The sequence below is a fragment of the Prunus dulcis genome, chromosome 4 (genome assembly GCF_902201215.1).
Source record: "Prunus dulcis chromosome 4, ALMONDv2, whole genome shotgun sequence".
Lineage (NCBI taxonomy): Eukaryota > Viridiplantae > Streptophyta > Magnoliopsida > Rosales > Rosaceae > Prunus > Prunus dulcis.
Window position 1 is genome coordinate 21,548,558 of NC_047653.1, and position 21,751 is coordinate 21,570,308.

General features: G+C 42.3%; 1 protein-coding gene across 2 annotated transcripts; it reads left to right on the plus strand.

Moving 5' to 3' along the window:
• The first annotated feature begins 1,201 nt into the window (after positions 1–1,201).
• Positions 1,202–11,307, plus strand: LOC117623818 (putative pentatricopeptide repeat-containing protein At3g08820). Of its 2 annotated transcripts, XR_004585231.1 has the most exons (4): positions 1,202–1,534; positions 1,755–2,391; positions 8,887–10,878; positions 11,014–11,307. XR_004585231.1 is itself a non-coding variant. In XM_034354812.1 (2 exons), the coding sequence occupies exons 1-2, from the start codon at positions 1,936–1,938 to the stop codon at positions 10,495–10,497; spliced, it is 2,067 nt and encodes a 688-aa protein (XP_034210703.1). In that variant the 5' UTR covers positions 1,603–1,935; the 3' UTR covers positions 10,498–10,530. The 2 variants fall into 2 exon arrangements, 1 of the variants encoding a protein (XP_034210703.1); XM_034354812.1 differs by lacking the exons at positions 1,202–1,534; positions 11,014–11,307 and having other exon boundaries at positions 1,603–2,391; positions 8,887–10,530.
• The last annotated feature ends 10,444 nt before the right edge of the window (positions 11,308–21,751 follow it).

The window sequence follows — 21,751 nt, forward strand, 5'->3', positions numbered from 1 at the left end:
CAAATAATCCCCAAATGGTAGGATTTATTTGACCTAGGGTTTGATTTAATTAGGTTCCCACAATATCAATATTGGGTAGAACGAATTATCTTATCTAGATTCAAATATTGTTGAACAATTAGAAAGAAGAAGAAAACAAGGAAGCACTCTCTCTCTTTTCTTCTCTCTCTCTCTCTCTCTCTCTCTCTCTCTCTCTCTCTCTCACTTTGCCCTTCAGTATTCTCTCACTCTAATTCTTGGGAAATTGGTGGCTTTGACTTTCGCTTGTATAATTTTTGGAAAAAAAGATCCTCCCTTTAAAACTCTGGTTAAATGGCCTCTATAAATACTTCCTATTGCCCACCTATAACCTTTTTTCACTTTCATTTTTTATGTTCTGAAATGGAGCCCCGTCTCTCATCTCTTATCTCTCTTCTCTGGTGAACCCTAGAGGCCCAAAATTCATCTCAAGCCGCCAATCTCTCTCGAGGCCCAAAATTCATCTCAAAATTCATCTCAAGCCGCCAATCTCTCTCGAGGCCCAAAATTCATCTCAAGCTGCCAATCTCTCTCTCTCTCTCTCTCTCTCTCATGCCCACGACCTACTAGGGGTGGGCATCGGGACCGGAAAACCGGAACACCGAACCGAATCGGTGAAAAAAAAACCGGAAAAAAACCGGTTGACCAAAAAAGTCAACAAACCGGACCGGAACCGGACCGAACCGGTTCCAACCGGTTCCGGTTCCGGTTTTACATCTTTCGGCACCGGACCGGACCGAACCGAACCGGTCATATATTTTATATTTTATATTTTTACAAATTTTTAAAACATAATGCCATATTTTAACTTTTATAATCACTAATTTTCCAAGTTCAACTTCAAAAAATTTCTAAATGTATGAATTGGATTATTTGTTCATTTTTAAGCTAAAAAAATAAGTTATTTATTATAATTTTTATATAAAAAAAATTAAAAAAATAATTTTTTTTTCAAAAAAAATTAAATTAATAAAAAATTAATAATCCGGTTCAAAACCGGAACCGGTCAGAACCGAACCGGCCGGTTTTTGAAATTTTTTTTGCCTAAACCGAACCGAACCGGACCGGTTAAATAGTACCGGTTTCGGTTCCGGTTTGAGGTGTGAACCGGACCGAACCGGACCGCGCCCACCCCTACGACCTACAACCCACCCCCGTCTATTTATAGAATCCCCAAATTTACATTTCAGTCTTCGATTGTCGTTTGCCACATGATTCCAAAGCTGTGGGCCTTGACTGGAAAGCTGCCATTCACTAGCTTTTCAGGATAAGACAGTCCATACAGGTTTTCCCGGTTAGGCGTCTTAGGGGTCTGCTTTGCTCACGATGTTTGTTTTTATGTTTTCTGTTTATCTGTTGTGGTCATCTCGAACACCCCTACTTTAATTGTCTTATGCAATAAAATTTCGTCTCTTCTAGAAAAAAATAGTGGCTTAGTTCTGTTCTCTCACCTGCCTATCAAACTCCCTTCTTCTTCTTCTTCTCTCTCTCTCTCTCTCTCTCTGATCCTTACAAGGTACTCATTTCCTTGTATTTGTTTATCTTATGATGCCTTTAATTTGATTGATTTAAGTTTTGACTTCTTGATGAGTTTATCTTTAGTTTCTCAGCAAGCTAGCAGATTCTTATTGTTATGTGTTCAATTAGATTGGTCATTCAGCGTAGCTGTAAATTTTGTCTTTGTTCTTCTTTTAGCTCATCATGGTCTTGTTTCGTTTTTGTTGTATATGATGCAGCACCACCCTTCAAGTGCTTTTAATTCCCCATTATGGACCACAAATTCTGGTGCTCTAGTTTGGAACAACTCTTTTCTGACTGTTGGATCTAGAGGCAATTCATGAACATGACCAAAATTGCACATATAAGATGACCATTGAGTCATTGACATGCAAACTTCTCAACAGTTGAAGACATGTTATGAAAATCTTGCCCATCAGAGTCTCCCTTGTACTTTCGAAAGCTTTGGAGACCACGCAATGCCTACTTCAAGGCTTCAAGTCCTTCAAGCACCTCAAGCATGCCCACGCTCGGCTCCTCCGCCTTGGTCTCGACCAAGACCACTATCTTCTCAACATGGTCTTGCGCTCTGGCTTCGATTTTGGGCACGCGAACTACTCTTGCCTCATCTTTCACCAAACCACACAACCCAATATTTTTCTTTGGAACACCATGATCCGTGGCCTAGTTTCTGCCGACTGCTTTGACGGGGCTATCCAATTCTATAGTTCTATGCGGACAAAGGGGTTCTTGCCCAATCGTTTCACCTTCCCTTTTGTTTTAAAAGCTTGTGCCAGGCGTTCAGATTTTTATTTCGGCTTGAACATTCATACCCTTGTGGTGAAAACGGGGTTCGATTTTGATGTCTATGTTAAGACTAGTGTTTGTACCATAACTGACCGAGCAACTAGCTAGGCTAGATCATTCGAGTGCCATGCTTTTAGAGGTCATCACCTTAGCCAAAGAAGCATCACCACAAATCACAACTCTAAGCAAAGGAAGAGGAGTCCCACATCGGAAAACTATAAGAGATGGAGACTCCCCCTCACCTATAAAAGAAGACTACTCTTTCCTTAGAAGGGACTGGCTCTTGAGTACTCTCTCTTCTGGATCCATCTCTAGGCTGAGCTTCTCACTTGTTATCTCTATATTTGGGTCTAATCCCTTTGTACAAATGTAAACAAACATTATCATAATGAGAACACCCTTCTCCGTGGACGTAGCCCATCATTCGGGTGAACCACGTATATCTTGTCTTCTATATGTTTACCGTTTGCCCAAATCCTCACACACTTGGTGAAGGTCCTCATCTTCATCCATCATCCATCACACCTCATCACTAAGTTGGACTCAATATTGGCCGGGCCATTTTGAGCATCAACAGTTTGGCGCCGTCTGTGGGAATCGACACAAGAAGCCTTTGTCGTTCTCCCTTCCTTCAGTGCTCTTTGGCACCTTTTCAATCATCACCTTTTAAGCTTATCGTTTAACACAATACGTGCCGAAGCCACCATGAGATCTCGAGGCACCAATATGCCGAAGACATGTATTTGCTGAAGCAGCCTACCGTTAGATCACCTTGAAGAATTTCAATTGGGAAGATGCCAACCAAGGATATTACTTTGCATGGTTTGCATGGCCAGAGAGCAAGCCACCATTTCAATGCAAATGGAAGTTCACGTGGTTCACCTCAAAGAGCCAATTGCAAGTGTTGAACACCACCCACTGTCATAAAATAAAGTGTCATTCAGCACCCTTTGGCAGTACATCCTTTAGCAATATGTTGTTACCGTTCGGCACCTCGTCGTCATTCGGTGCGAGCGATATGTTCGACACCTCGGCATTACTCGGCACGTGCGATGCTTTCAGCACTCGGCCTCTCCAACGTGAATGACGCTTTCTGCACCCTCTCTTGCATGGCTTGCATGGCTTGCATGGGTAAAAGAGGAAGCCACTATTTTATACCAGGGGACTTTATTTCATCACTGGCTACCTTATTTAATATTGGAAGGAGTGGACCACCACTGGGATGAAGAAATCCAAGGCTAGGCCACGTGAATAATCTGCAAATGATAAGCAACATGACTAATTGCTTATTGTTTATTATTATTTGAGGAATAATGTTGTTGATAACCAACAACCATAATTTGTCTTCTTTCTTTTTTGGGAAGCTTCAGATCAACAATTCTAGGAGCAGCTCCAGAAGCTCCCAAGTCTCCTGACTCATGGTTGGTCTTTGTCCAAACCATTGATCGGTTCACCAATCCAGGATATTGCTCGAGGCACCCAAGAGCCTTGAAAGATCACCATCTCTAGGCCAATTGACCAGCCTCCGAACGTGGCCCCAGAAAGGCACATGCACTTGAAGTGGGGTGGCAAAAAAACATTGCTTCAGGCCATTTGGCAAATATGAAACAGAAGGTATCTCTGCAGAAATCTCTGATGGCACCTAGCTACCGTCCTGCGTCATGCTCCCTTTAAATGCTAGTGGAAACCAAAGCTGCCGTTCGGCACCCATAGACTGAATAATTACTCAAGTCACCCTAGAGGCACTTCATCATCAACGCAAAGGTTGCGAGACTCACAGTTACGTTCGGCACCTCATCCTTCAAGCCAACCGATTGGCCAAATAAAGACATCTCCACCTTCTTATTTTTCATGAGCTACCGTTCAACACTTAGAGAAATAATGACCCAAGACACCCACATGTCTATTTTCACAAATAGCCGGAATGACCACATCTAAATCGTTGCCGAAGAGACCCGCACCTTCATTCCAAGTCCAAAGGGAAGCCCACATAATTCATTCCAAAGAGAAAATGGCGTGTTGAACGCCAGTCACCTTCAGATCATGAGTCCTTACCGTTGGGCACCTCCTTGAAGAAATATATTCTACATGGCCCTACCATTCGACATTCCTCGGCAGCATATTGGGTACCCAATGCTCAGGAAGATGAACATGCCAATCCAAGTGCAGGATACGTGGTTCGCTTATATTCAATTGCTATTTAGCAATTCAACAAAACACCCACCTTGCATGGCAAAAGGAGGCCAACCACCATTTCAATCCAATAGGAAGCCCACGTGGTTATTATTGCTCGCATGGCTCGCATGGTTATATTTGTTTGCATGGCTTACGTGGTTATTATTGTTTGCATGATTGAAGACAACTAGCTGAAAGCCTGGAGCAATTTAAATGGCCAAGCCATACAGCACCCAGCCACTAAACTTATCAAGACACCCAATGGGAAGGCAAGCGTCAACTACTTCACTAGTTATAAACTTGTCAAAATCCGTGCTCAAACAAAGGAACAGCACCTCAGCTTCAAAAAAAAAAAAAAACAAAAAAAAAAAAAAAGGGGCTTCAGCAGCTTCAAATTCAACGGCACTCAAGGGCTGGACCCAGTTCCTCATTGCCCAGCAATCCACAGATATTAGTGATATCACAGAACCAGGCTTGCTTTGGTCCATCAGCTTTCTCTTTGTTATCAGCTTTCTCGGACACTTCTTCTGTCATGCCTCTTCGAAAGATCATGATCATGGACTTCAAATTGACATATCCAAGTGGCGCTGCAACGGCAAGCTCGTGATATGAAGCAACGGAAGACCAGACCCTTACCAAGGGCAAGGCTTGTGTTCAAATTAGGGGCCACTTACGGAAGTCATGTGCAACAACATTTTCTCCTTCACGAATCCTGCCGAACGGCACCCATCACAACAAAAACCTATATTTTTTAAAGGACTAATCGCGTCATTTCAAGCTAGCCAACGACAAGGCTCATGAAAGACATTTGGGAGGCTCACAAACTTAATCCTCCTTACCTTTACAAGGCCCAGCTCCAATTCAAAGCTCAAGGCTGCCGAAGACAAAAGCAGAAATTTAAAGGTCACAAGCCAAACCTCGAAATCACGGCTCCAAAAGAAACCCCTCCAGAATGGTAAGCACCATGCAGAATCAAATGGGGGCTCACAAAAATTGGTTCTTACCAAGACACTCTTGCCGAAGACAACATACTTTCAGAGGCCTCCAAAATTCTTTCGATTCACAAGTTGCTGAACAGGAAGAGCCTTGAACAATTTGACCAAGCCACTCTTGCCGAACGACAAGGGTGGAGCAAGAAGTTAAGGGGGCTTCACAAAATGCTTACGTCGTGCTCTTGCCGAAGGGTCGTCCAAAGGCAGCAGCCTCTTCACTCACAAGCCAAATTGAACTTGCTCCTCCTTGCCGATCGGCAGCTTTTTCTGAAAAAATCTACCCAACACCCTCACCGAACGGCAAGGCTGTTCAGCCCCAAAAAGCTTATGCTCCGCCCCAACTAGCTCTCTACTGAAGCCGGAAAAGCACGGGAAAAGGCCCCAGCTCCGAACCTGGCCAAAAAACCCCCAGCACTTGCTGAATCCGAAGCGAACTCACCTAAGTACTTGCTAAATCCGCTCTCGCAGCCTAAGCTTGTCGAACGTAGGGACTCATGATTCACCGACAAAAAGACACCAGTCAACCCACCGACTGGATTATACCGAACCAGCTCCAACAACTCTCCTTTGCCGAAACCTTGGTGACAACTCAAAACCACCAAAATCAAAATTTTTCTCGGCCTATTCTTGCCGAACAGCAAGCAACTTGCAGAAGGAAAAGGAGGCTCACCAACATTGCCAACTCGTTAAGCATAGCTCCAACGCAAGCCCAGCTCCAAGGATTGAAGAAAAAGAGGCGGGCCCAAGCTCCAATCCTTGCCGCACCACTTGCCTTGACAAACTTTCGATTGGGCCGGCTCCAAGATTGCCAAAAGCCCAAGAGCTCAAGCCTCTTTTCGAAATGGCAGGATCCTGGGCACCTTGCCAAAAACGCAACTCTTCTCAGACACTTGGGAGCCTTGCCGAATCTTCAATGGCACAGCTCTGACGACCCACAAAGGCCCAGCTCATTTGCCATCAGTCGGTGACATACCCGTGCTTCAGCTCAAAGCCGTGACCACCCTCCCGAGCGAGATCTTCCCAAACACTTCTTGCCGATCGGCACTATGCTGATAAAACAAGCCCAGGTCCCAATATGGGATGAAAAGTCAAAACACTAAATGACACCCATTTGCTCAAGCCACCCAAGAGCATTGAGAGACCGCCATCTCCATGCTCAAGCCACCCAAGAAATCCCCGACCTTTTCCTACTTAGACCTGTCGAAGGTTGATCACCAGCCACCCTTGCCGAATGGCAAGGGCCGTGGATAAATTGGAGGAAGGCTCACGGAAGATCACAGCTCCAATTCTCCGTCTTGCCGCAGCCCAGCTCGGGCCCAACTCTAGGCACTTTGCAAAAGACCCGGCTCCCTCGAAGGCCTAACTCCTGAAGCTCAAAATATGTATATATATATATATATGGAGCTAGACCCTTGCCGAACGGCAAGGGCCATGTAGGAATTGTGGAGTCCAAAATTTTTTCAAAAGACCCGGCTCCCTCGAAGGCCCAGCTCCAAGGACCAGGCCATGCCGAAGCTTGGAAGGCCCAGCTCCAAAGACATGAAGAATGCCCAAATGTCTTGCATCATGCAATTCTTATGCCTTCGGCACCCTCGTGCCTAGGCCCATCGCCTTGCGATATGCAATTCTTATGCCTTCGGCACCCTCGTGCCTAGGCACATTGCCTTGCGACATGCAAGCTTTGTGCCTTCGCATCCCCTTTGCTTTCGGTGCCCCCGTACCTAGGTCTAATGTCTTGCAACATGCAAGTCTTATGCCTTCGGCACCCTCGTGCCTAGCCACATTGCCTTGCGACATGCAAGCTTTGGGCCTTCGGCACCCCCGTGCCTAGCCACATTACCTTCGGCACCCTTGTGCCTAGCCACATTGCCTTGCGACATACAAGCTTTGGGCCTTCGGCACCCCTGTGCCTAGCCACATTACCTTCGGCACCCTCGTGCCTAGCCACATTGCCTTGCGACATGCAAGCTTTGGGCCTTCGGCACCCCCGTGCCTAGCAACATTACCTTCGGCACCCTCGTTCCTAGCCACATTGCCTTGCGACATGCAAGCTTTGGACCTTCGGCACCCTCGTGCCTAGCCACATTGCCTTGCGACATGCAAGCTTTGGGCCTTCGGCACCCCCGTGCCTAGCCACATTACCTTCGGCACCCTCATGCCTAGCCACATTGCCTTGCGACATGCAAGCTTTGGGCCTTCGGCACCCCCGTGCTTAGCCACATTACCTTCGGCACCCTCGTGCCTAGCCACATTGCCTTGCGACATGCAAGCTTTAGGCCTTCGGCACCCCCGTGCCTAGCCACATTACCTTCGGCACCCTCGTGCCTAGCCACATGGCCTTGCGACATGCAAGCTTTGGACCTTCGGCCCCCCCTGCCTAGCCACATTACCTTCGGCACCCCCGTGCCTAGCCACATTACCTTCGGCACCCTCGTGCCTAGCCACATTGCCTTGCGACATGCAAGCTTTGTGCCTTCGGCACCCCCGTGTCTAGCCACATTACCTTCGGCACCCTCGTGCCTAGCCACATTGCCTTGCGACATGCAAGCTTTGGGCCTTCGGCACCCCCATGCCTAGCCACATTACCTTCGGCACCCTCGTGCCTAGGCCCATTGCCTTGCGACATGCAATTCTTATGCCTTCGGCACCCTCGTGCCTAGGCACATTGCCTTGTGACATGCAAGCTTTGTGCCTTCGGCATCCCCTTTGCCTTCGGCACCCTCGTGCCAAGTTCTCTCCCTTCCAAATGTCCTTCTTGCCCGGGGACTTAGGGGACTATGGGCAGTGCACTATACAGCTTGGAAGATGAACTATGGTGTTGCTCGGCCAATGCACTTAAAATTACAAGTCCCCAACCAAGAAGTACCTTCTTACTCGAGAACTTGGGGGACTACTGTTTGTACCATAACTGACCGAGCAACTAGCTAGGCTAGATCATTCGAGTGCCATGCTTTGAGAGGTCATCACCTTAGCCAAAGAAGCATCATCACAAATCACAACTCTAAGCAAAGCAAGAGGAGTCCCACATCGGAAAACTACAAGAGATGGAGACTCCCCCTCACCTATAAAAGAAGACTACTCTTTCCTTAGAAGGGGACTGGCTCTTGAGTACTCTCTCTTCTGGATCCATCTCTAGGCTGAGCTTCTCACTTGTTATCTCTATATTTGGGTCTAATCCCCTTGTACAAATGTAAACAAACATTATCATAATGAGAACACCCTTCTCCGTGGACGTAGCCCATCATTCGGGTGAACCACGTATATCTTGTCTTCTATATGTTTATCGTTTGCCCAAATCCTCACACACTTGGTGAAGGTCCTCATCTTCATCCATCATCCATCACACCTCATCACTAAGTTGGACTCAATATTGGCCGGGCCATTTTGAGCATCAACAACTAGTTTACTGTGCTTGTATGCAAAGTGTGGGTATTTGGAACATGCCCATAAAGTTTTCAATGATATTCCTGACAAGAATGTGGTTTCTTGGACTGCCATCATTTGTGGGTACATTGGAGCTGGTCAGTATAAAGAAGCTATTGATACATTTCGGAGGTTGTTGGAGATGGGTTTAACTCCTGATAGTTTTAGCGTTGTTCGGGTTCTATCCGCGTGTGGTAGGTTAGGGGATTTAAGCAGTGGGGAGTGGATAGATAGATACATAACCAAGATTGGCATGGGAAAGAATGTGTTTGTGGCCACCTCTCTAGTTGATTTGTATGCTAAGTGTGGACAAATGGTGAAAGCGCGGGGTGCCTTCGATGGAATGCATGAGAAGGATATAGTATCTTGGAGTAGCATGATTACGGGATATGCATCAAATGGGCTTCCAAAAGAAGCCATAGACCTATTCTTTCAAATGCAGAAGGAAAATTTGAAACCAGATTGCTATGCGATGGTTGGGTTTCTTTCTGCTTGTGCGAGATTAGGAGCACTAGAACTAGGGGACTGGGCTAGCAGTTTGATAGATAGACATGAATTTTTTATGAACCCTGTTCTTGGTACAGCTTTGATTGATATGTATGCCAAATGTGGGAGCATGGTTCAAGCTTGGGAAGTCTTTAAAGCGATGAAGAAAAGGGATCATGTGGTTTGGAATGCAACAATGTCTGGGCTTGCTATGAATGGACATGTCAAAGCTGTTTTCGGACTCTTCGGACAAGTTGAGAAGAATGGGATTCGAGCTGATGGGAACACATTCATGGGCCTACTTTGTGGGTGTTCTCATGCTGGTCTTGTTGATGAGGGCCGGAGGTATTTCAACAACATAAGTAGTGTTTTTTCCTTGACTCCTACAATTGAGCATTATGGATGCATGGTGGATCTTCTTGGCCGTGCTGGTTTCTTGGATGAAGCTTATAACTTAATCAAAACTATGCCAATGAAGGCTAATTCCGTCGTTTGGGGAGCGTTGTTGGGTGGATGTAGGCTACACGCACATATCCAATTTGCTGAACTCGTACTGAAACAACTCATTGAGTTAGAACCATGGAACTCAGCACACTATGTTCTCCTGTCAAACATTTACTCTGCAAGTCAAAAATGGGATGAGGCAGCATACACTAGGTCAAGAATGAATGAGCAAGGGATGAAGAAAATCCCCGGTTGCAGTTGGATCGAAGTGAATGGGGTTGTTCACGAATTCCTTGTTGGAGACAAGTCCCACGCATTGTCAGAGAAGATATACACAAAGCTCGATGAGTTGGCTAAGGAACTGAGAGCAGCAGGTTATGTTCCAACCACAAACTTTGTGTTGTTTGACATAGAAGAGGAGGAGAAGGAGCATTTCCTTGGTTGTCATAGTGAGAAGTTGGCTATTGCATTTGGTCTGATCAGCACTGCTCCTAAAGATACAATTCGAGTTGTGAAGAACCTTCGTGTATGCGGCGATTGCCATGAGGCCATCAAGCTCATCTCCAAGATTACAGAGAGACAGATAATTCTTCGGGATAATAACAGATTCCATTGTTTCGTAGATGGTTCATGTTCTTGTAAAAATTATTGGTAAAATTTGATTAAAATAACACAATTTTGATACCAACCCTTTGGTGCCAATTATCCCAAAGATGATCATCATGTTTAATTGTAGGGAAATTGGTGACTTTGACCTTAGCTTGTATACTTTTGGAAAAATGACCCTCCCTCTATAACTTTTGGTTAAATGGCCTCTAGAAATACTGCACCTGTAACTTTTTTTCCACCGTCATTTTTTATGCTCTGAAATGGAGCCCTATCTCTCACTTCTCTTCTCTCTTCTCTGACGAACCCAAGAGGCCCCAAATTCATCTCAAGCTGCCAATCTCTGTCTCTGTCTCTCTCCAGGTAGCCATAGTTGCAGCGCTGGATTAGTGGTCCAAAAACTCATTCTAATATTAAATTACTCTGGAGGGTATGATAAAGCTTGTTCCTTTTTTATTTCCTCTCTCCTTCTGTGATTTATTTGGTTCTACTTCTGCAGCTCCTCTTAGATTACATTGTTTACCTGCTTTTGGATGTCTATTTATTTATTTATTTATTTTTTCAGACTCAAGTTAGAAAATGTTCTAACTCCTTTGGAGATGGAAAGATTTTTCGATGCAACTGTATGAGACCAAAATTTGGGAAGCTTTGAGTAAGAACTATATCCGCAGGGAAGACCGAGAATGGGTGATTATCACTATCAATTCTTGGTTATCTTCAAATTAGTGGTGTACCATAATCTTCGCTGATCAGTCTTGTCCTGCTCTACTTGTTTTATTTAAGTTCCTGGAAAGAAAATTGGAATTGTATCTATGTTCACTTACACGAGCAATTCAAGCATTTCAAAATGTTTGGGTAATTTATTACTTTTTTCGAAGAGTAGGATAATAACTATAATTTGTTATCTTCATCGAAAATTCCATTCTTACAAAAAAGAAATCTAATCATTTTCAAATTATTCTGGCTAAAACCATTTTGCTTGTTAATATTTTTTTTTATAGTTTTGTTTAGTAGTTCTAGACCTCAGGTAGATAATGTAAAGGTTCCAAAATTGATTATTAACTTGTTACACAGTTAGAAAGGTGAGATTTCAAGGAAGAGTGAATCTGCCCCAACATTGTTATCTTTCCTTTTCTTTTTTCTTTTTTTAATAAATCATTGATGGCGTCGTTTAATACTGGCATCATCCAACCTTCTATCCATTACTATATAATATATGCTTGGTTTTTTAGAATGTTTTGTATTTGGTTGATTGATTTGGTTTGCTTCTGCTGGTTTTATGAGTAGGAGAATGAGTCTGAGCATGATGAAGAATCTTTCCTGCGAATCACTAGGAGAATCTTTTCTGTCTAAGAACACCAAGTAACCTACGCAATCATACTTGAAATCTGTAAGCTCCAACTTAGTCTCTCCCACAATGTAGCTGGGATCTGTAAACCCATAAATAAGCACACATCTTATAGATGTTTACAAAGAAATAAACCTTCACATGTCATCTGTTAACAGGTGGTTCTGAAGGTTTATGGTGTCATTGTTGGAATGTAATCCTGCAGTGCAGCTGCTTTCCTTGAAGCTGAAGTCACCAAGCTCTATTACTATCATTTTATGTTTTATGTTTATTACATTGGTGATGTAATTAGAACCATTGAATCATAGTCCGGGTGGATTCTCTAGCTTAGTTTTGGGATGACAAGTGTAAACACCTCATAGGGTGACAGCTTCAATTCTGTTAGAGAAGAATCTCTTCTCTCTCCTCACTACCGAGTACACTATGTAAGCAAATAGTGTGTGAAAAATATAGACAGTCATTCTTCTCATCTTTCTCTTTCTTTTCTGAACATTGCTCATTTCTCTAAAATATACAAACAACCATAGAAATCTAACATGGCCTCCGAGCCAGGTTCGATTGATTGCTGGGCGTGAATCTGTGCAAATCGAAAGCTGGTGATTGTTTGAGCTGAAATCGAGCTCACTCAATATTCCAAGAGGCGTATCTGTTTGAATCCAAAGTCTAATATGGCAGGGTCATGCACTGCTGAGCTTCGCACGCCAGTTTTCAATGGAGAAAACTATGAGTTTTGGAGCATTCGCATGAAAACTATTTTGAAATCTCATGGGTTATGGGATTTGGTTGAAAATGGTTTTGATGTTTATGATCCAAAGCAGGGAAAGGAAAAAGAGGAAGGATCTAAGGTTGCTGAAGTGGAGAAGTCTACGATGGCTGAGATCTTGATGAAGGATGCTCGTGCACTTAGATTGATCCAAAGTGCAGTCTCAGACCAAATCTTCCCCAAAATAGTGAATGAAGAAACCTCAAAGGGTGCATGGGATATTCTAAAGCAGGAGTTTAGAGGCGATAAACAGGTACGAAGTGTTAAGCTGCAAGGTTTACGTAGAGAGTTTGAATATACTCGTACGAAGGATAGTGAACCATTGTCTGTTTACACTGCTAAACTATTTGATTTAATTAATCAAATGAAAACTTATGGTGAAGAGCTGCCTAGAGAAAGAGTTGTGCAGAAATTGCTGATTAGTTTGCCTAAATCATATGATTCTATATGCTCTGTGATTGAGCATTCCAAGGACCTTGACTCTCTTGAAATTCAAGAAGTGGTTGCATCTCTGAAGAGCTTTGAGCTCAGATTGGATAGGCATACTGAAAACTCCACAGAAAAGACTTTTACTAGCTTGAACATAGAGAGTAAAAGCTCTAAGAGTGGAAGTTCTTCTGGAAATCACAAATCTCAGAAGAACTGGAAGTCTAATGGAAAGAATTGGAGTAACAAGTCCAATTCTAATCCTAAATCAAATGCATCAAATGAAGGAACCAAAACACCCTGCAAGTACTGTGAAAAACTACACTATGGCAAGTGTTGGTATGAGGGAAAACCAAAATGCGCAGGGTGTGGAAAGTTTGGACACATACTCAGAGACTGCCATGGGAATCAATCTGTACAGAAGGTGAATTATGCTAATCAGATTGAAGAAACTGGAACTCTGTTTTATGCATGCAATGTTGTGACAGATGTGAAATTGAACAATTCATGGTATGTTGACAGTGGTTGTAGTAACCACATGACTGGAGATGAAAGGCTATTGGTAGATATTAGAAGGGATGTAAATTCCAAAGTGAAAATGGGGACTGGAGAGACAGTTCAAGTTGCAGGGAAAGGCACAATTGTGATAGACACCAAAGCAGGAAGAAAGCACATTCAAGAAGTGATGTTGGTGCCTGGATTAGAAGAGAATCTGCTCAGTGTTGGGCAGATGATGGAGCATGGAAACTGCCTGATATTTGGAAAGGGAATGGTGACAATCTTTGATGACTGGTCACTGCAAAATCCCATTGCTAAAGTTCAAATGACTAGCAACAGGTGCTTTCCTCTCATAATGGAGCCAGCTACTCAGTTGGTGTTAAAAGCTAGTGTGACACACAGCTTGCAAACTTGGCACAAGAGACTGGGGCATCTCAATGATCAAAGCATTAGACTACTTGCAAATCAAGGCATGGTTCATGGCTTACCCAGTTTAGAAAAGGATTTTGAAGTTTGTGAAGGCTGCAGCTAGGAAAGCAACATAGAGACTCATTCCCTGTAGAATCCACTTGGAGAGCCCAGTTTCCACTAGAGTTGGTACACACAGACATCTGTGAACCAATGCAAACTGCATCAATGTCAGAAAACAGATATTTCCTGTTATTCATAGGCGATTGTACTAGAATGGCTTGGGTCTATTTCCTCATAAATAAGTCAAATGCCTTTGAATGTTTCAAGAAGTTCAAGGCTATGACATAACTGCAAAGTGGACATAAGGTGAAATCTCTTAGAAGTGACAGAGGTGGAGAATTCATGTCAAATGAATTTCATGAGTACTGCTTGAAGCTGGAATACAAAGGCAGCTGACTGTAGCATATTCCCCTCAGCAAAATGGAGTAACTGAGAGGAAGAACAGGACTGTGATAGAGATGGCAAAGTCTATGCTACATGAAAAAGGGCTTCCTTATGAATTTTGGGCAGAAGCTGTCAATATTGCAGTATATTTACTCAACAGATGTCCTTCTAAGTCTCTTAAAGAAGTGACACCATTTGAGGCATACACTGGAAGGAAGCCAGGTATTGCACACTTGAAAGTGTTTGGAGCCTTATGTCATGTGCTCATTCCTTCGGCACTAAGGCACAAGCTGGAAGAAAACAGTCACAAATGCATTCTTGTTGGCTATGGACTTTGTGAAAAGGGGTACAGGTTATATGATCCTAGAACTAGAAAAATTATCTTGTCTAGATATGTATATTTTGATGAAACTGCTTCGTGGAAATGGGAAAACACTAGTAATGTAGAGTTGAGAATGCCTATGCAAATGGAAAACCAGGATAATGCAGAACATGAACAGATGGTAGTTGATGAACCAACTCAAATCTTGGATACTCAAATGCAAGTGGAAGAAGAAACTGTACCTCAAGATGAGGAAATACTTGACAGGTCTCAAGTGTTTGATCACACACCTCATAAGTGGAGGAGTATTAGTGACATCATGGCAAAATGTAACATGTGCATTGTGGAACCTGACAGTTTTGAAGAAGCTGATTTGGATGAATCATGGAGACATGCAATGAAGGCTGAATTAGAGATGATTGAAAAGAACAATACATGGGAATTAGTTGACAGACCATTTGACAAACCAGTAATTGGTGTCAAGTGGGTCTACAAGGTCAAGCTTAATCTAGATGGCACTATGCAGAAGAATAAAGCTAGACTAGTGGCTAAAGGCTACTCACAAAAGCCTGGGATCGATTACAATGAAACATTTGCCCCAGTGGCAAGGCTAGATACCATCAGAACCTTGATTGCCCTTGCTGCACAAAAGGAATGGAGTTTGTATCAATTGGATGTGAAGTCTGCCTTTCTCAATGGCATTCTAAAGGAGGAAGTCTATGTTGAACAGCCACAAGGATATGACCAAAAGAATAAGGAAACCAAAGTTTACAAGTTGAACAAGGCTCTATATGGACTGAAACAAGCTCCAAGGGCCTGGTATGATGAAATAGATGCCTATTTCAACAATGCAGGATTCAAAAAGAGCTCTAGTGAAGCTACTCTTTATGTCAAAACAAATGACACTGCAGGTTTTATTATTGTCTCACTTTATGTAGATGACATTATATATACTAGTAGTTGTCCCAAACTACTTGAAAAGTTTAAGCAAGATATGATGCAACACTATGAGATGACAGACTTGGGGTTGTTACATCACTTTCTTGGCATGGGAGTGATTCAAACAGATAGGCACATCTTCATTCACCAAAAGAAATATGCAATGAAACTTCTTGAGAAGTTTGGAATGAAGGACTGCAAGTCAGTGGCAATTCCACTTGTGGTGAATGAAAAATTATGTAAAGAAGATGGAAGTGAAGCAGCAAATGAAAGTGAATTCAGACAGATAGTAGGGAGCTTGCTCTACTTGACTGCCACAAGACCAGATGTAATGTTTGCATCTAGCTTACTTGCTAGGTTCATGCACAATCCCACAAAGAAGCATTTGGGAACTGCCAAAAGAGTTTTGAGATACATACAAGGCACACTTGATTTTGGCATTGAGTTTGTGAAAGGGAAAACAACTACTCTAATAGGGTACTGTGACAGTGATTGGGCAGGAAGTGAGGATGATATGCGAAGCACCTCTGGATATGCTTTCACACTAGGCTCAGGCATGTTCTCTTGGGCTTCTATCAAGCAAAACACAGTTGCTTTGTCCACAGCAGAAGCTAAGTATGTGAGTGCTGCAGAAGCAACTTCACAAGCTAAGTGGCTAAGATTTGTGCTTGAAGATTTTGGTGAAGAACAAGTAGAAGGTACACCAATCCTATGTGATAACACCTCTGCTAGTGCAATGGCAAGGAATCCAGTTCATCACCAGAAAACTAGACATATAAGTCGGAAGTTTCATTTCATCAGGGAAGCTATTCAAGCAAAAGAAATTGAACTAATCTACTGCAAGACAGAAGATCAAATTGCTGATATTTTGATCAAGGCTCTGCCTAAGGATCGCTTCGTTAGTTTAAGAAGCCTGCTTGGTGTGAAACAACTAAAGGATTAGAAGGGAGTGTTGGAATGTAATCCTGCAGTGCAGCTGCTTTCCTTGAAGCTGAAGTCACCAAGCTCTATTACTATCATTTTATGTTTATTACATTTGTGATGTAATTAGAACCATTGGATCATAGTCCAGGTGGATTCTCTAGCTTAGTTTTGGGATGACAAGTGTAAACACCTCATAGGGTGACAGCTGCAATTCTGTTAGAGAAGAATCTCTTCTCTCTCCTCACTACCGAGTACACTATGTAAGCAAATAGTGTGTGAAAAATATAGACAGTCATTCTTCTCATCTTTCTCTTCCTTTTCTGAACATTGCTCATTTCTCTAAAATATACAAACAACCATAGAAATATAACTCCTATTACCAGAAGGACTTACTGAAAGCATTCCTGAAGTGTATGCCCTCTTGAAGGTAACTCATGCGGATTTAGCTTTTTTCTGCATCTCTTCCACACCCAAAAGTGATAAGTTTCCAATGAAGTTTCCATTTGTTTTTGCTTTAATCAAGAAGCATTAGGCGATGCGATGGAATTTCTTTCCATGGGAAACCATTTTTTATTTATTTTTGCTTATTCTTTATATTTCTGGTTTATCTTTATGCATATGTTAATACTGGAGTCTTATTCCTTACTGGAAATTCGGGGTTTGCATAGGCAAGTTACTGCTGATAAGATTTCTTCTCAACTTTCTCCTCAGGCACCTGCGTTGTTTGAATTCTTGCCACTCGTTATCAAGAAACAGGTTCCAATTTGCCTTTATACTTTAATGACCATACGCCATGTGGTCAATCTTGATGAATAATAGGGTCCATTTTTTGTTACAGGTGCTCCTTTTGCCTGAATCAGTTGACTCTGCGCAGCTATCCCAGGTAATTGGCTGCAGATATATCTGTTCTTGTTAATGGAACTACTCATCAATAGAACCTTGATCCTTTTGTCCTCTTGTACAGATTGAGACAGAAAAAATCATTGCACATCTTGTATAGGTGGAGATGAATATGATCTCTTCTGTCTCTGTCTCCGAGAGAACCAACTGGACCTTGATTTCATTTATTTTATTCCTGATGATATATTTTTTTATCTGCATGTTCAAATTTATTTTATTTTTCATTTGTATTTTCCATCTCTCTCTCTCTCACCGGGTACCATGTTCTTCCAGCTGGTTTGAATGGTTATATGGCAACTATAACTAGAGGAATCCTGTGAATAAGTGGCGTTGTGGTGCTGCTCCAATTACAGCTTTCATTTAAATATTTATTTTCGATGATTTTCTTACCCGGCTTTTCGGTTCCTTGAGGTGTATTGATTTAGGAGATTGTGTTGGTGTATAGGTGTAGTTGCTGTGATGGAATTAGAATAGGAAGGTTCTATTCTAGTTAGGAAGGCTGCCTTGGATCATAGTCCAAGTGTACAGCAGAGAATGTAATAGCATTTGCCACTTGTCATTATCTTATAGGGTTATGATTGAATGGCTAGATTTTGTGTTGTAATAGGGAATATTTCTCCTCCCTAACGGTTTTGTCAGTAAGAGAATATATGCATGTTTTTGGTGCTGAGCTGATTTACAGCTAGCATTCTTCTCCAAGCTCTCTCTCTTTCACACACAGAAATCTGACCTCCCTTTACTCAAATGCTCTCTGCATTTTCATAGAGATTTATTACATGTTTTGATTGAATCGTTATGCATGATAATGTTCTGCATATGCTAACATGGCCTCAGAGCCAGGTTTGATCTTGTAATACTGGGCGTTTTCTGTGCTAAGCTATTGAAGCTGCAGCTGAGCTTGAGTTCTGTTGATCTAAGTCTAACATGGCTGGATCAAGTGGTGGTGAGTTGAGAGCACCAATTTTCAATGGTGAGAACTACGATTTCTGGAGCATTAGGATGAAGACCATCTTCAAATCTCATGGACTGTGGGATTTTGTGATCAAAGGACTTGATGGTATGGATATGAAGAAGTCAGATGAATCTGATGATCAGAAAAAGGAGAGAGAAGAATCAAGTGGGAAAGGCATGGTTGCTGAGGTACTCATGAAGGATGCCAAGGCCCTTGGATTGATTCAAGGAGCAGTTTCAGAGGAGATATTCCCACGAATATCTCATGAAGAGACATCAAAAGGTGCATGGAGTATTCTGCAGCAAGAATTCCATGGAGATAAGCAGGTAAGGAGTGTTAAATTGCAAGGCCTTAGAAGAGAATTTGAATATACAAGAATGAAGGATGATGAATCCTTAACTGTCTATGTTACTAAACTATTTGATTTAATTAATCAAATGAGAAGTTATGGGGAGGAATTGCCTAGGGAGAGAATTGTTCAAAAACTACTTATTAGTCTGCCATCTACCTATGACTCTATCTGTTCAGTTATTGAACATTCTAGAGATCTAAATGAGATTGAGGTGCAGGAGTTTGTAGCCTCACTAAAGAGCTTTGAGTTGCGTTTAGATAGGCATTCTGAAAACAGAACAGAGAAGGCATTTGCTAGCCTTAGTGTAGATGCCAAACAGACTAAGACTGGAGAACAGAACTGCAAGCAGAATAAGAATTGGAAATCCAAAGGCAAGAAGTGGGATAACAAGGCAAGTGAAGGCACTAAAACTCCCTGCAAGCACTGTGGTAAGCTACATTTTGGTGAATGTCGATTCAAGGGCAAGCCAAAGTGTTATAACTTTGATAAGCTTGGCCACATTGCAAAAGACTGCTACAGCAAGAAAACACCACAGCAGGTCAACTATGCTACTCAAGTGGAAGCTGCACCAACAATGTTCTATGCTAGCAATGTAAGTGGTGCTGGTGTAACAAGGGATGAAGAGATCTGGTATTTGGACAGTGGGTGTAGTAATCACATGACAGGAAAAGAGGATTTGTTGGTGGATATTGACAGAAAGGTGACTGCCAAGGTTGAAATAGGAACTGGACAGCTTGTAGAGGTAACTGGAAAAGGCACTATTGTGGTTGAAACCAAAGCAGGCAAGAGACATATCAAAGAAATAATGCTTGTACCTGGACTGAAAGAGAACTTACTCAGTGTAGGACATATGATAGAACATGGCTATTATTTGGTATTTGGTGATCACAAGGTGGAAATCTACAATGACAGCTCTCATACAAATCTGGTGGCAAAGGTTCAGATGAAAGGAAACAGAAGCTTTCCTTTGAAGTTGCAAGCTGAAATGCACTTTGCTTATAGAGCAAGTGTAGACCATTCCACTGATCTCTGGCATAGAAGGTTTGGACATCTCAATATGAGTAGTCTAAAACTATTGAAAGAACAAGATATGGTAGTAGGGCTGCCAGAAATTAAAGAAGATAGACAGGTATGTGAGGGGTGTGTTCTAGGCAAGCAGAGTAGAGAAGCATTTCCAAGAGAAGCTATCTCTAGAGCATCAACCCCACTAGAACTTATTCACAGTGACATCTGTGGTCCTATGCAGACAGTTACCAAAGCTGGAAATAGGTTCTTTCTCACTTTCATAGATGATTGCACAAGGATGTGTTGGGTCTATTTCTTAAGGCATAAGTCAGAAGGTCTTTGTGTGTTTAAGAAGTTCAAAGCCACTGTGGAATTGCAAAGTGGCTACAAACTAAAACAATTGAGAAGTGACAGAGGAGGAGAGTACACTTCAGTGGAGTTTGAGAGGTTCTGTGATAATGCAGGCATTGAAAGGCAGCTCACAACCTCATACACACCACAGCAAAATGGTGTGGCAGAGAGGAAGAATAGAACTATAGTAGAAATGGCCAAATGTTTGCTGTTGGAAAAGAAAATTCCACTTGATTTCTGGGCAAAGGCAGTCAACACATCTGTGTACATTTTGAATAGATGTCCAACTAAAGCCTTGAGCAAAAAGACACCATTTGAGGCTTATGGTGGGAGGAAACCAGGAATTAAGCATCTGAAGGTATTTGGTTCATTGTGTTATGCTCATGTACCAAAACAGCAAAGACAGAAGCTAGATTTGGCAAGCAAAAGGTGTATTTTCTTGGGGTATGGCAGCTGTGAAAAGGGATACAGGCTGTACAATATTGAAACTGAAAAGGTTATCATTTCAAGAGATGTGATATTTAGTGAGAATGAGTGTTGGGATTGGAATACAAAGAAGGAGACTAGTGTGAACATTCAGCTCACTGAAATCAGAGAAGAAGAACAAGGAGCAGAAGGGAGTTCTTATGAATTTGAAGAACAATTGGAAGTGAATGAGATGCCTAGCTTAAACACTGAAACCAGTGACCAAGAAAGGGAAGCAGTATCACAGGATGTTGATCATACTCCTCTCAAGTACAAGAGCATTGCAGAAATTTATGAAAAGTGCAACATGTGCATTATAGAACCAGAAAGTTTTGAAGAGGCAGCAAAGGATGACTCTTGGAAGAAAGCAATGGAAGCTGAAATCACCATGATTGAGAAGAACAATACATGGGAGCTTGTGAATAGACCATTTGATAAACCAATCATTGGAGTCAAATGGATCTATAAGACTAAATTGAACCTAGATGGATCTGTGCAGAAGAATAAGGCTCGGCTGGTGGCAAAGGGATATTCTCAAAAGCCTGGAATTGACTTCAATGAGACCTTTGCACCAGTGGCTCGACTTGATACTGTGAGAACCTTGGTGGCTGTTGCTGCACAGAGAAACTGGAATATGTTTCAACTGGATGTAAAGTCTGCATTTCTTAATGGAGTGCTAAATGAAGAAGTTTATGTAGATCAACCATCTGGTTTTGTGATGCAAGGAAGTGAAGATAAAGTGTATAAGCTGAAAAAGGCTTTATATGGTTTGAAACAAGCTCCAAGAGCTTGGTATGATGAGATAAATTCTTATTTCATCAAGACTGGTTTTTATAGAAGTCCAAGTGAAGCTACTTTGTACACTAAGATGTCTACAAGTGGTATTCTCATTGTGTCTCTATATGTAGATGATATTATCTACACAGGAAGCTCAAAAGAAATGATGGCTGCATTCAAAGATGATATGATGAGACAATATGAGATGACTGACCTAGGGCTGTTGCATCATTTCCTTGGTCTTGGGGTCCTACAAACTGATTCTTGCATCTTCCTCCACCAAAAGAAGTATGCAAAGACCTTACTTGACAAATTTGGACTCAAGGATTGCAAGTCTGTTGCAACACCTCTGGCAGTGAATGAAAAGTTGTCAAAAGTGGATGGAAGTGAACTAGCAGATGAGACATTGTATAGGCAAATGGTGGG

Excerpts from the sequence above, each read along its gene's own strand:
- LOC117623818 (XM_034354812.1), top strand. The coding sequence starts at position 1,936 with ATGAAAATCTTGCCCATCAGAGTCTCCCTTGTACTTTCGAAAGCTTTG. Across the intron at positions 2,392-8,886 it reads ATTTTGATGTCTATGTTAAG|ACTAGTTTACTGTGCTTGTA; the intron begins ACTAGTGTTTGT and ends TGAGCATCAACA.